We start from the raw sequence: 15,238 nt of genomic DNA on the forward strand, positions 1-15,238 counted from the left end.
GTATTGTTTTAATTTGCATTGTAGTTGGTTGATTAGAGCAGGGGTCCTCAACCCCTGGGGTATGGACTAGTACAGTTCCAATCCATGGCCTGTTAGGAACTGGGCTGCACAACTGGATGTAAGTGGTGGGCAAGGAAGCAAAACCAAAACCATCCCCTCCAGGTCCATGGAAAAATTGTCTTCCACGAAACTGGTCACTGGTGCCAAAAAGGTGAGGGACTGCTGGGTTAGAGGTCTCAAATTTGCAGCCTTTAGCCATACCATCTCTTTTTCCCACATTTTAACAATCATGCTTTGTCCCTGCTGATTTTGAAAATAAATTGCCTATCAACTCAGAACCAAAAGCAAATACTAGTATTCTGGTTCATGGAAAATGCTGCCAGCTGTGTGCCCAAATTTTAAATCCTCTTTTTCAAGATCCAGCTTTCATAATTATGACCATCATTAGACTTTAGGAATCGAGAGGGCAACATAGAATTTTCTGTATCTTTGAGACGTACACTTGGTTTGTAGTTTTGAAACCCAGATGTAGCAGACCTAGGTTAGACAAGAATAAGACTGTTTTGTTTAGATCTAAGAGTCAAATTTGTTGTTTTATTTTTATCTATTAACTTTTTAAAACTCTCCATAAGAGGGGCTTTGTTTGCTGATTAGAGCAGTGCTTCTCTACTTCACCAACTTAAATCTGGGTAGACGCCAACAGCCATGCTGGCTGGGGAATTGTGGGAGTTGAAGTCCACACAGGTTTAAATTAACCCCAGCAACACTGGATTAGAGAAGGACTTATCACTTAACCACACCAAATATCCCACTGAGCTAAAACTTCTATTTGAGTCTCCTTTGGCTTCAGCTTCTATGAAGGGACTGTTGAAACACTTCATACAAATAATATATTTCTTTCTTTTCTGGGGCTGAATTCAACACTGACATAGATCTGAGGTATAAGGCCCAGCTAGATTTCAAATCTTAGCAGTGGTGTTTCCATGCCAACGTCCAGCCTGTCCTGTGTCTTGCCTTTATTCCAGAACCCTCTGCTTTGGCTAGGCTTGTTCTGAAAGAGGACCAGTTGCTTCGGTAACCAGAGAGTAGCCAGGACTCTTCCATGTTGTCGTGGGCACCATGTTGAACCCTCATCGACAGTCTCTGCTGACCAATGCCTGTATCAAGCCCTCGGTGGATCCCATCACCCGGACCCCTGGCACCATCTATGAACCAAAGGGGCAGGTCCGACTTTTGGGTCTGCTTTCAGAAAATACCCCATCACAACAGGTAGCTTGGGTTGGCCTGGCACCACACCATTGACATGGGTTATGGGTTCATCCACTGCAGAAAACACTAATTCGTCTTAACTAACCAGCTGGAGGAGAAAAGCAGGCAGAGCCAAAGCGGGTGGTGGAGTAAAGCAAGTCATCAGCCTAGAATCGTTTTGTTTCCACAGTCTAAATCCAATTCCATTGTTCCTTATCTAGCACCGCTTTAGTACTAACATTATTTGACTAGATTCTTATACCTATGGGCTTGAGCAATAAATCATAACTGTAACTTAACCTGTGGTCCTGTTTCTTTATGCCTGACACTAGCAACGAAGATTAAGCTTTAGTGAGGGCAAGGAATAGCCAGAGCAGCCATGAGAGGCTGTTCAGTCCCTTAAGAAGAGACTGGACAGCCACTTGTCTGGAATGGTATAAGGTCTGCTGTTTGAGCATGGGGTTAGACTAGAAGACCACCAAGGCCCCTTCCAACTCCACTATTCTGTTATATCTTCCTAAGCATCTCCATTGAGAGCCGTCAAGTTCCCTCTTTTGCTTTTTTTTCTCCATTAAGAATCTTATTAAAATTGTCATAAAATTATCCCCTGGTGACTCTGGGCAGCATAAACGTGAAACAAATAATTAAAAAATCATAAGATACAAATAAAAATAAGTATGAAGGGGAAAATGAAAAAGGGGAAGAAAGGTGTAGGTGTAGGGAAAGAAAAAGCAACAACATTAACTCCCAACCTCTTTCAGCGGATTAAAATACAGAATAAAATTGCAGCCCCCGCATTTTTACCAATTTAAACAAATACTGAATTTCTATAGCAACAAGCCATTCATCAGCAAATGTTAACATCAAGAGTTCATTGTTTTTCTGTCTCGAACACAGAGTCCAGAAACGGTTCTCAAGTCAAAACAAAGATGGATATGTTCTTTTCTTTAATTAAAGCAGCCGTGCCATTTGTTGTCCATCAAGTGCCCTTAATGCATTTTACAGAAGCTTTTCATTAAAATATAAGACTCTTTAATAGAGACACACTGATCTCAAGAGATTCTAGAAAAAGTGCAGAGAAGAGCAACCAGGAAGATGAGGGGACTGGAGACTAAAACATGAAGGACAGTTGCAGGAACTGGGCCTGGCGAGTCTAGTGAAGAGAAGGACCAGGATAGCAGTGTTTTAAGTATTTGAGGGGCTGCCACAGAGAGGAGGAGGGAGTCAAGCTATTTTCCAAAGCACCCAAAGGCCATCCAATAATGGATGGAAACTGAACAAGGAGAGATTTAACCTGGAAATAAGGAGAAACTGACAGTGAGAACAATCAACCAATGGGACAGCTTGCCTTCGGAAGTTGCGGGAGCGTCATCACTTGAGATTTTCAAGAAGAGATTGGACTGCCATTTGTCAGAAATGTTGTAGGGTCTCCCGCTTGGGCAGGGGGTTGGACTAGATGACCTACAAGGTCCCTTTCAACTCTGATTATTATCTGTTATCAAGCATTATCCTGATTAGTAGACCAATTATAAAAGTATTTTAGATAGTTGATCTGGTTAATGTCTGTGTTCATTCCTTCAATTTCTATCCTAACTACAGGCAGTCCCCGACATACAACGGTTCGTTTAGTGACCGTTTGAAGTTTCAGTAGCACTGAAAAAAGTGACTTAGGACCGTATTTCACACTGATGACCATTACAGCATCCTCATGGTCACATGATTTACATTTGGAAGCTGTGGCAACTGGTTCATACTTACGACCGTTGCTGTGTCCCAAGATCATGTCATCCCCTCTAGCGACCTGACAAGCAAAGTCAACAGGGAAAACTAGATTCACTTAACAACCGTGTTGCCAACTTAACAACTGCAGGGATTCGTTTAACCACTGTGACTAGAAAAGTCATAAAATGGGGCAAAACTCACTTAACAAATGTCTCACTTGGCAGCACCAAGTTGCAGCATCCTGAAGTCACTCTGAGACCTTCCCAGCTGGTGTGAGAAGCAGGTCAATGGTGAAACCGGCAGGGAAGGTTGCAGGTCACCATCATGTGATGTCTCACTTAACAACCATGGTGATTGTCAAAAAAGGTCCTAAAATTGAATGCGGTCACATAGTGCCTCATTGAATGATGGCACCACTTAACAGCAAATTTTCTGGTCTCTCTTGTAGTTGTAAGTCAAGGACCACCCATAGAGGTAAAATTGATAATCAGAATAGAGCTGGAAGGGACCCTGGAGGTATCCTAATCTAACCACCTACTCAAGCAGGAGAACCTATTCCATTCCAGATAGGTGACTGTCCAGTCTCTCCTTAAAAACCTCCGGTGATGAAGCACCCACAACTTCTGGTGGCAAGCAGTTCCACTGGTTAATTGTTCTCACTGTTAGGAAGTTTCTCCTTTAATTCCAGGTTGCTTCTCTCCTTGATTAGTTTCCATCCGTTGTTTCTTGTCTTGCCTTCAGATGCCTTGGAAAATAAGTTGACCTCCTCCTCTATGGGGCAGCCGCTCAGATACTGGAATACTGCTATCGTGTCTCCCCTGGTCCTTCTTTTCTCTTGAATAGCCAAACCCAATTCCTGCAACTCTTCTTCATATGTTTTAGTCTCCAGGCACTTTAATCGTCTTAGTTGCTCTCTTCTGCACTTTTTCCCAAGTCTCAACCTCTTTTTTGTAGTATGGTGACCAAAACTGGATGCAGTATTCCAGCTAAAAAATGGCTTAAGAGGAACAGCATTTTTTTCTTTCCTTAGGAGGACTACCTGGATGCTGGCGATGGACTGCTTATCTGTATGAAACGCACCAAGAAAAAAGGCCTTCGTCCTTTCTTCAAGGGCTGCTGGGAATCCGAACAAGCCATCCCTGATGTCAGCGAAGCCTCAGATGTTGACCCCGATCAAGACGTAAACAAGTGAGTTTGACGAAGGCTTTCTCTGGTTTTAATCCTGGGCAAGGCCCCTTTTTGAAATTAAGTTGCTATCCGTGACCATAGGATTGTGGGTCCTTCAGAGATTTAAAGCCAGTTGCCAGGCAGGTTGTGTAGATCTGTGAAAAAAGGCTCACATTACACAGGTCTGTGTAATGTGTATATGGGGAAGATACTGGGAAGAGAACAGATAAGAGACAGCATAGCCTTCAGCTGCATGATGGATGGGTAAAGAAGCTCAATAAGGAACCCTCCCTAGTTTCTCAGACTGTAAGGGAGGGGGGCAGAATCTAGATCTGTGGAAGGTTCAGACTGTGTGCAGGTATCTTTAAAAGACCCTGGGAGACAGAGCAAAGAAACACTACTTAGGAGCGGTCAGCTAAGAGGCAGCATAGCCCTCAACTGCACAGTGGATTGAGAAGGAGTCTCAGGAGGGACTATCCCTAGTTTCTCAGGCTGTAAAGGGGTAGGGAGAATATAGATCTATGGACAAGAATGTGAGAAAGTATGTGTAATGATATGTGCGAAGACCTTGGGAGTTGGAGTGAAGAGACCTGTCCAGTAATGGTCAGAAAAGAGAGCAAAGCTCTCAGCTATGTAGCAGACAGGGCAAGAGGTTCAGAAGGGACCCTCTCTAGTTTCTCAGGCTGTAAAGGGATAGGGAGGAGAATCTAGATCTATGGAAAGAGTTCAACCTTATTAGACTGTGCAACGATATATGGGGAACACCTTGGGAGAGGAAGCAAAGAGACACTGCCCAGGAATGGTCAGATAAGAGGCAGTATAACGCTCAACTGGTAGGACAAGAGGCTCAGAACAGACTCTCCCTAGTTTCTCAGTCCGTCAAGGAGATGGTGGGTATGGTATGTGGGAAAGACCTTGGCAGAAAGGCAGATAAGAGAGAGCATAGCCCTCGGCTGCATAATGGATGTAAAAAGAGGTTGGATGGGACCCTCCCTAGTTTCTCAGGCTGTAAAGGGAGTGGGGAGAAAATCTAGATCTAGAGAAAGAGTTCAGCATGTGCAGGTATGTGGGAAAGACTTTGGGAAAGAGGGCAAAGAGACCCTGCCCAGGAACGGTCAGATAAGAGACACCAAAGCTCTCAACTGTGTAACAGGCAGGGCAACAGACTCAGAAGGCACTCTCCCTAGTTTCTCAGGCTGTAAAGGAGTCGGTGGGAGACTTGTACTTTCAGACTTGCAAGATTCTGTCAACGTAGTTAATACAGTAGAATTAGCTTCCCTGTTTGTTTCTTATCTGGTTTACCCTGTGAGGTACACGGCCAGTGTGGAGGATCTGGGTCTGATTTTAGCTCCACTTCCCCCCTCCCAGGCAGCTGGAGCCTGCCCCTCAGGAGCAGACCAGTGAACCTTCGCCTCCCGAAAACCCCAAAATATCCCCTCGCCAAGGTTCCTTCCCCTTTCACTGGATGTGGGAGAGTTTTTCCATCCAAGGCGAGACCATCTGCCAAGACCAGGTTTTGGATAAGACCAAGAAGCCGACCTTGCCACGAGCTGCGACTGCCCCAGCCCGGGAGGCCCCTTACAACCCTGACACCATCTTGGGCTCCCCAGCTCCCAAAGAAAGCCACTGCTTGGGAGTCCACAAGTCTTCCAGAACTCCTGAGGTCCCTTGCAGCAGACCCCAGAGGTACTTGCCGCATATGGGCTTGGTTCCTAGAAGCTCTCTCCTGCCCCTCTTCTGGAAGATGGAGGCTCGCTCGGAAGCCCGGAAGAGACAGCTGCGCCAGGAACGTCGCCATTGGTTGCACCTCACCCAGCAGCTCCTGAACCTGGAAGGCGGGCAGCGTGTCTCGCGAGAAAAACAACTCTCGCTCGAGGAGTTGGAAGAAAAACTCAGGGCAGAGATGCTCTGCTTAGCCACAGAGCCCGAAGAGCCTGGCCTTCAAAAGAAGAAAAGAAAATCCAAGAATCGCGGCCCAACTCCCAAGGAGGAGCTGACCTTCAAACCGGTCATTAATCAGAAGGTGCCCAACTTCAAGCATCTGCAAAAGCGCTTCCGAGAACAGCTGGAGCAGAAGAAAGAGCAAGGTGGGTGCAGGAGAGCCTCAGTGACAGGCAGGCGGGTTTATGAGGGCCACAGCAGGTGTGGAGAAGGGAGACCAGCAGCCAGGTGAACGATAGCAGTAGACTTAGAAGAGTGACAGAAGTCAGGACATTATTTATCGACCAAGTGTGATTGGATACACAAAGAATTTGTTTCGCGCTCGGTGTACATACAAACAACACAGTGATAGGTCATGTACCATATAGATCATAATTATAATAATTAAATATAGGATATAACAACAAGTGATAAATCATAGATACCAATAGGAGAAAGTAGTAGGAAAGATGAGAAGATATGAGAAGATAAGAAAGATGAGAAGGAAAATGAGCCATGTTGGTGCAGTGGTTAGAATTCAGTACTGCAGGCTACTTCTGCTGACTGCTGGCTGTCTGCAATTTGGCAGTTCGAATATCACCAGGCTCAAGGTGATATGAGGGCCTAGATTGTTGGGGGCCATAGGCTGACTCTGTAAACTGCTTAGAGAGGGCTGGAAAGCACTGTGAAGTGGTATATAAGTCTGAGTGCTATTGCTATAATATCAGTACAGCCCTACTACATGGGTAAATATCTTTAAGCCTAAGACAGTGCGATGGGAATTAGGTGTTTAGCAGAATAATGGCACTGGGGAGAAATTGTCTAATTGTTTTGGCATGCAATGCCCTATAGTAGCATCCAGAGGGGAGAAGTTGAAACAGTTTACGTCCAGCATGTAAAGGGTCTGTAGATACTGTATTTTCTCAGCCCTCTTTCTGGTTCGTGCAGTGTACCGTTATATACTGCTTCGTGGTGCTTTCCAGCCCTCTCTAAAGCGGTTTACAGAGTCAGCCTATGGCCCCCAACAATCTGGGTCCTCATTTTACTGACCTTGGAAGGCTGAGTCAACATCGAGCCTTTGAGGATCAAACTGCTGGCAGTGGGCAGAGTTTACCCTGCAATACTGCATTCAAACCACTGCACCACCAGGACTCCTAGTGTACAAATAGCCCTCGACTTCGGGGCACAACTGAACCCCAAATTCCCACTGCTAAGCAAGACAATTGTTGTTAAATGGGTTGTGCCCCATTTTACAACCTTTTTTTGCTGCCATTAAGTGAATTGGTTCAGTTGTTAAGCAACTCGTAGGGTCGTTGAGTGAATCTGGCTTTCCCCCATTCACCTTGTTTGTCAGGAGTCAGCTGGGAAGTTTACAAGTGGTGATCCCGTGACCCCCGGGACATTGCAATCGTCCTAAATACATGCCAATGGTCAAGCGACCGGATTCTGATCACAGGACCAGGGAGAATGCTGCATTATTCTACGTTAAGTGTGAAAAACGGCCATAAGCCACTTTCTTCCGTGCCGTTGTAACGTCAAACAGTCGCTAAGTGAGCTGTTGTACGTCGAGGACTGCCTGTACGTTTGTTTTCCCTAACCTTTCCAGGAAAACTGACCGTCTGCAAGCCGTTCCACCTTCATTCCAGTAGTTCTCAGCCTCTTTCGGAAATCGAGGAAAAGAAAGACCAGGAAGATTTATTTCAAAACCTCCGGCGACTTTGGAGCCTACACTGGAGGGCTCAGTCTTGTCCTGATTTTGAACCGTCATTGGGTGCTCAAGTGATGCCCACCAAGACATCTGATAAAAGGCAGGAAGCTAACAGGTATGCGTGCAGGTTGCTTTCAGTGTCTCCCCCAAATTCTGGGGGTTTCAATAGTGGTGAATTTTTATAGCTCGGGTGTAGGATGAGGGCGAAGGTTTGTTCTCCGAGCTTGTGGGTTGGTTTCAGAGGTGGTATTCAGCCGGTTCTGACCAGTTCTGGAGAATCAGTAGCAGAAATTTTGTGTGATGACCCAGGATGGGATACAAAAACAACAAAGTCACAAAAACAGGTGAAGTCCCTTTAATTCCTTCAACTTGGCTTGAAAGGTCCAATTATCATTGACTGGAGAAAAAGCTCCCCCACAAACAGTTGTGAAAAGGAAGAATTTCTGTTCAAACTCAAAATTCATATAAATTATAAATAGAAAAAAAAAACACAAACCACACTGAAGAATTAATGAGACAAACCAGGATAAGGACTTGAAGATGTCCACAGATATCGAAATACACACACTGGGAAGGACGCCAGAACTCAGATAAGAACTGACAGACTAGAAATATTTTCACACTTTGCTTCCAGCACTGGGTCATGCGCAGTTTGTCCTTTTAAACAGTCCTCACAGCTGCAGCCCATGAAAGGGATCAAGGCCCTTTCCTCCCCTTTAGACCATGCCATTCACATTTCTCCCTTATCCACTCCTCCCTGCGTGCCTAGGATGAAGAGGGGATGGGCCTGGGTCTTCCTCTGAATGCCCAGCTGGCCTGTGCCCTTCCCCAGTTTCCTCCACAATCTCCGGAGCCACACTCCCACTCCCTGTCAGCTATTCCTCCTCTCCCTCGGAGTCAGATTCTAACAGGGGCATAACATTTTGAGTAGTTTGGAGAACCAGCGAATCCCACCTCTGACTGGCCCCGCCCCCATCTATTCTCTGCCTCCCATTGAGTCCCAGCTGATCGGCTGGGTCTTCTTTGGTTGCCCTGCACAGAGGAACTGGAAAGCAGGTTAGTGGGGTGGGGAGGGAACGGGAATTTTGCAATATCTTTCCCCTGCCACGCCCACCAAGCCACGCCCACCAAGCCACACCATGCCCACCAAGCCATGCCCACAGAACTGGTGGTAAAAATATTTTGAATCCCAACATTGGTTGGTTTCCGAGAGTTTCGTTAGCAGGCTAGGCAACATCTTCAGCGGACTTTAGGATCCATCACAAGACTCACTGATGACTCTCAGCTGACCCCCTCACATCACTTGACACACCCACATCCGAAACCCTTATAAACAGAAAAACACCGACACTGACACCCCCTAAACTCCGCTGAAGACATTACCTAGCCTGGTAATGAAACGTTTGGAAAGCAACCCACGCGCTCGGAGAACGAACCTTCGCCCTCAATCATTGGGGTATATCAGACGAATAAAAATACATCCAAATTACAAACTTGCCAACTTGTCAGCTGAAGAACTTAGGTAGAAATTGTTTCTACCTGGAACCGAAAAACTAAAATAAAGATTTTTGCCTTGCAGTTCAAATGATTGAACAAACTTCAGCAGTTGGGTTAACCCAAGAGACCCCGCTTTAGTGAATCACGAGTCAGCTTGTTTGGCAAACTCAGGCACTGGCTGGGTAATAGTTAGCTATAATAAGTAGTCCTCAACTTACAACCACAATTAAGCCCAGCATTTCTGTTGCTAAGCGAGACATTTGTTAAGCCCCATTTTATGACACAATCGTTAGATGAATCAGCTGGCTTTCATGGCTAAAGCAAACTAGAACTCACAGTCACCTGAGGATTGGTCCAAAATTTCCCAGCTGGCTTTCATGGCTAAAGTGGGACTTGAATTCACGGTCTCCCACTGTGTAGTCTAGTGCCTTAACCACGAGACCAAACCATCTCGCTTGCAAAGTGAATTGTCGTAAGTCGAGGACAACCTGTGCCAGCATCTCCTGTCTTTGTTCCATTCTTGGAGCATTGCCTCATGGCCTCAACTCCAATTCTTTGTCTAGATTGCTTTTGATGGAATGGGAACGTCGAGAGCAGCAGGAGAAACACCGGGCTGAGCTGCGCAGATTGAAGGCGCAGCACATGCAGCGGGAAGTGGCCAAATGCTTGGCTACTTACAGGAATAAAGGATACTCTTCCACATCAGTCCAGAGAAGGAGGGAAGAACTCAGGTGAGTATCTCCACTCCCACCCCACCCCCATCTCCAAGGCCATCTTGAGTTGCACCACTTACTGAATCAAGATACTTATTTATGTACCAGGATGGGAGACACCAGGAGATCCCAGCAGGGAAGCTAGGATGAGAAGTTGAAAAATTAGTTCAGATCCAAAATAAAAGTGTCCAGCTGTTTGCCAAAAACCTATAGGAATAGCTTTGTAAAGTTAAGGAAAGAAAGAAAGAAACTTAGTCTGGCAGAGAAATTATTCTCTTGTAACCTGGATTGGCAGCTCATACATCACCCTGAAGACAAAAACATATTTTTAAAATGTTTATTAATTTACTGGATTTATATAGCCTCCTGTCTCGCGTACAAAACTCTGAGCAGCTTGCAATAAAATTTATAAATAACATTTGTAAGTTTTGTTGAGTAAGCCATGGTTTAGTGGCAGTTGATGTTATGTACTTATAGGTAGCCCTTGACTTAACCTCTTGCCTTAGTCTTAGGGCATTAGGTAGCCCTTGACATAAGCCATTTGTTAACATTTGTTTAACAAAAATTACAACGGCACTCAAAAAGTAGCCATACCATTCCTCGTACTTATAACCGTCACAGCATCCTCATGGCCAGGCGCTTGGCAACCGGCATGTATTTTCGATGGCGGCAACATTCCAGGGTCATGAGAACACTCTTTGTGTCCTTCCCAGCCAGCTTCGATAATTGGAAAAGCTGGATTTGCTTAATGACCACACGATTCACCTCTATACCCAACCTGTATTTATTTATTTATCTATCGGATTTAGACAGCCACACATTTCACAAAATACGACTTTAGAGTTATTTATTAAATTTATAGGCCGAGGCCGCTTATCCTGCATTCTCACGACTTTTTTTCTTTTCTTTATCTCCTTGTTTAAAGCAACCAAACCCAGTTAATTGATGAAGTTGCTCCTGGATGCTTAATCTATCTATCTATATATATATATATATATAAAAGTGAAATACCACTCACGCATCATCACAAAATCTCCAGAACCATAAAGCCTACAAACTTGAAATCTGGCACGTAGGTTCCTCTTGGCTTCTAGGTGCTCACTAAGAAAGGATTTTTCAAAATGACCATCAGAGCATTAGTATTTCCTATATTATTATTATTATTATTATTATTATTATTATTATTATTATTATTATTATTATTATTATTATTATTATTATTATTATTAATAATAATAATAATAATAATAATAATAATAATAATAATAATAATAATAATAATAATAACAACAACAACACGCTCTGATGCTAAAGAGTTCTACTCCCCCTCCCCACCTGAAAAGAAATCTCTTCCAAATACAAAACACAAGCAGAGGAGAGGAGTTGCAGTTTTAGTTTCACAGCAACCAAGCAGCTTTAGTACAGAACAGTTGAGCTAAGCCACACCCGGGCTCCTTGCTGTCTCCTTCTTGATCACACAGCAAATACTGCTTCAGTTTCCAAGCAGCCCTCAACTCTCTCACACACTGACAGGACGCTAGCCAGATTAATACCGATGGATGTTGGTAGGCAGAGGCAGAATGTTCTTTTCCTTATTTTCCTCCCCAAAAACTTACCCGATAGTATCGTAGCAAAGCACGGGTATCGAGCTACTAAATGAATAATTGGATCTAGATTAATGTGGCTGGGATGCAAACATCTCACTGCTCCTGGCTTGATGCTGCATGCAAAACCTTTTCAGACCATTCTTTCCATGTAGGAGGCAAGAGAAACAGCGCATGGAGGAATACATGATCCAGCTGCGGGAGATCCAGGATCGTGTAGAGAGCCGCCCGTATCTGTTTGAGAGAGTCATGCAGGTGTGTGGTTCAGGACCAGATTTTGTGGGTGCCAGCAGTGGAGTTATATACCCTCTTCAGCCCTACTTCACTGAGCAAAACCCTCTCAAGGTGACAGTCCAGGGAGGATCTGTACCAGTAGAAGAGAATTTTTGTAGCTCGGGATTGTGAACTGCGGGGCCGTGGGTGTTCTCTGAGCTTGTTAGTTTTCCTGCAGACGTTTCATTATCTGACTGGGTAACGCCATCAGTGCGAAGGAGTGAGGGGTTTACTCCCTGTTTTTATATACAATAGCTTGCTTTGCCAGTGTTGACGGGCATGTTGTTTTCTTCTAGGTAGGTTCTTCTGGGTAGAAGAAAACAGCATTTCCACCAAAATTGACAGGGCAAGCCACCGTGTATAAATAGAAAGTAAATCCCACTCCGTTTTAGCACTGATGATGTTACCTGGTTGGGTCATGGAACGTCTTCAGGAAAACAACCAAGCTCAGAGATCACCAAAGACACCACAGTGGTCCTCCCCCCCTCCTCCTCCTCCTCCTCCTCCTCCTCCTCCTCCTCCTCCTCCTCCTCTTGACTCCATTCTCTTCAAATACTGCTGATGTTACCTAGTTGGATCATAAAACATTTGCAAGAAAATGGCCAAGCTCAGAAATCACCAAGGAGACCACAGTCGTCATTCTCCTCCTCCTCCTCCTCCTCCTCCTCCTCCTCCTCCTCCTCCTCCTCCTCCTCCTCCTCCTCCTCCTCCCCCAAACTCCATTCCCTTCTAACACTGATGATGTTCCCTAGTTGGGAATTTTCTCTGCAAGAAAATCAGCCAAGCTCAGACAGACTCCCTATCTGGGTTCACACATCACACTCAGTTCTCAACCAGGTTGCTCACCTCTGGCAGCCACTGCAATGTTGCTGCAACCCTTTGCAAGCCATTTTGGAAGAGTGCTCCCTATGTGCTTTCAAGCTTGCGAAAGCGGCTTCTAAAAGATCATCTGGCCATGCTATTAACATGGAGTTCTGCTCAGTTTTTTTGGTAACGCTGCTGCCTTGGGTTCACACATCCATCCAACCCTCTCTCTTTTTTTTCTTCTTCTTCTTCTCCAGACAAATGCCCGCCAGGCAGTTGAGCGCCGTTTCTCCAAAGTGTTGGCCGCCCTGGGCATCGACGAAGAGATGCTATGGAAGCATGCTGCTCGGCAGTCTTTAGGCAAATATGGCATCCAAGACATGTAAGGCTGCTAGAATGGAGGGGCGGGGTACAGCCCTGCGAGGTAGTCCAGACAACAAAAACCCAACCAGGAGAACTTGCTCTATCTTTATTGTAAGGTTAAGGAACAGGGACTGGCAAGGCTGAAAGTATTTGTCCACCCTTTTCCTTTTATTCTAAGGCAGGGGTCTCCAAACCTGGCAACTTTTCTTTTTCAAAATGCCTTTCCAATAAAGTACCTGTCCATTTTAAAGTTTTAGTTTTCCATATTTCTGAATATTTGCCTTTTCCTCCCCCCCCCAATCTTAACGTTTTTTTCTGCTTGTACCACTGCTTCAAAAATAACAGTGAGTTCCCCTTTTTAGATAGGCTTTTGGGGTTGAGTTTAGTTAGAAAAGATTCTTCTCACCCTGTTTCAGACGCCATTCACTATCTCTGCTCCTGCACAGCACTTAAACGGCCACGGCTGTCCCAACTTTGTGGCGGCCATTTTGACCAGCGTCTTTCCCTCCATTGTGGCATAGAAGGAGAAGGCTCTGATTTCCACAGGGGAGTTGCGTTCTCTCCCAGGACCTCACGGAGCACCTCTCATTGGCTTCACCACCCCTTCAGGGCAGTTTTCAGCTCTCTCCGGAGCCCACAAACACAGAGAAGCCAGTGCAGGAACAGAGGACTCTGTTCTCTGCTTCTGGTTCCGTTGCGATGTCAACCGGAAGTCCCTAAATCTGGCAACTTTTCTCATGTTCTTGCGGTATTTGTTTATATATGTGCTTCAAAGCGCTCAGCTTTTTAAAAAAGGAATGCAGGAATCTACAGGTTGTTGCCTGGAATCCTTTAAAACCCCATTCCCTAACCTTAACATTGCAAAGATATGTGGACTTCAGCGCCCAGATTTCACAAACCAGCATGGCTGGCTAGGGAATTCTGGGAGCTGAAGTCCACAAGTCTTAAAGTTGCCAAGTTAGGAGACCTCGGGAAAACTATAGAGGGTCCCTTCTGAAATACTTCCCACACCCTTTTTCCTTCCATGGGCCTAGATACCATTTAACTTTTCACCTTTTTACCATGTAAAAGGTATCTTGGCCCACAAAGAGAAAAGGGAAGCAGACAGGATGTTCAGTCTGTGGCTCTCCTTCCGGTCTCCCAAGGTCATTCCTACATAGCATTGATCAAACTCAGTTCCTACTCATGGAGCCAAGGAAAGGTGTGTTTTTCCCCTAGCGATCATGCCCCTAACTCTTTGACTGCCACACTAAAGCTTTCAATCCCGAATCAACCATTGGACTTAGGCCCTCCTTTCTCTAATAACCTGGGGGCTCTAACTGGTGACATTTGTGTTTCCAGGTATCAGAGTACCGAGTCCTTAGAAGAGTTCCAAAACTCCATCTGAGAGGAAGATAGAATGGATAGAGGAAGCCATTTGGACCAGCAGCTCCCCTTGCCTCCCGGATCTGTAATCCCAGACCATCCAAAAATAAATCTAATGTTGAGAAGCAGAGGAACCCAGCCTGCCTTTGTTCACTCGTGCGTATCCCTGCAACCTGGTGGGGAGCAGCATTGCTAAGCCTGCGGACAGGCTGCCAGCAGCTGCATCCCTCATTCCTAGGCCAGTTTTGGCCATAATGTTGTCTTCTGCACAAGCTGACTGGCCATAATGTTGTCTCTCCTGCACAAGCTGACTTGTCTTACTGTTAAGTGTTTGTTAATCAGGACAACCTGGTCTATCCAATTATGAGATGGAGCATACTGTTAAATAGCACTTAGCAATAGCACTTAGACTTATATACCGCTTCACAGTGCTTTACAGCCCTCTCTAAGCAATTTACAGGGTCAGCCTTTTACTCCCGCAACAATCTGGGTCCTCATTTTACCTACCTCGGAAGGATGGAGTCGACCTGGAGCCTGGTGAGATTCGAACTGCCAAATTGCAGCCAGCCAGACAGTCAGTAGAAGTAGCCTGCAGTACTGCATTCTAACCACTGTGCCACCACAGCTCTAAATAGCTTTGAAATAGATTTATACTAGTCTCCTTTGATTTCTTTGTGGGTAAAACATAAAATTCAACACAAAAATTGCCTTGCTGTTAATAAACTAGTGTTAGCTTTGTGAGGTAAATCAGACAGGAATTGCAACCAGTTGCTAATTCTACTTTACAGATACGTACCACAGATCATTTCATGACCATTCAGAGATACAATGCCATGGAAACAAAGTGACTTTTA

At 45.1% G+C, this 15,238-nt stretch overlaps 1 protein-coding gene across 1 annotated transcript; it reads left to right on the top strand.

Annotated features, from left to right (window-relative positions):
• Window positions 1-75: 75 nt before the first annotated feature.
• Window positions 76-14,512, top strand: TSGA10IP (testis specific 10 interacting protein). Its single transcript, XM_026689061.2, has 9 exons — window positions 76-211; window positions 1,026-1,269; window positions 4,001-4,158; window positions 5,506-6,224; window positions 7,664-7,880; window positions 9,826-9,993; window positions 11,735-11,834; window positions 12,914-13,038; window positions 14,361-14,512. The coding sequence occupies exons 2-9, from the start codon at window positions 1,120-1,122 to the stop codon at window positions 14,404-14,406; spliced, it is 1,683 nt and encodes a 560-aa protein (XP_026544846.2). The 5' UTR covers window positions 76-211; window positions 1,026-1,119; the 3' UTR covers window positions 14,407-14,512.
• Window positions 14,513-15,238: the final 726 nt, after the last annotated feature.

The sequence above is a fragment of the Notechis scutatus genome, chromosome 14 (genome assembly GCF_049901735.1).
Source record: "Notechis scutatus isolate UNSWTSFEM ecotype Mainland chromosome 14, rNotScu1.2, whole genome shotgun sequence".
NCBI classification, from domain to species: Eukaryota; Metazoa; Chordata; class Lepidosauria; order Squamata; family Elapidae; genus Notechis; species Notechis scutatus.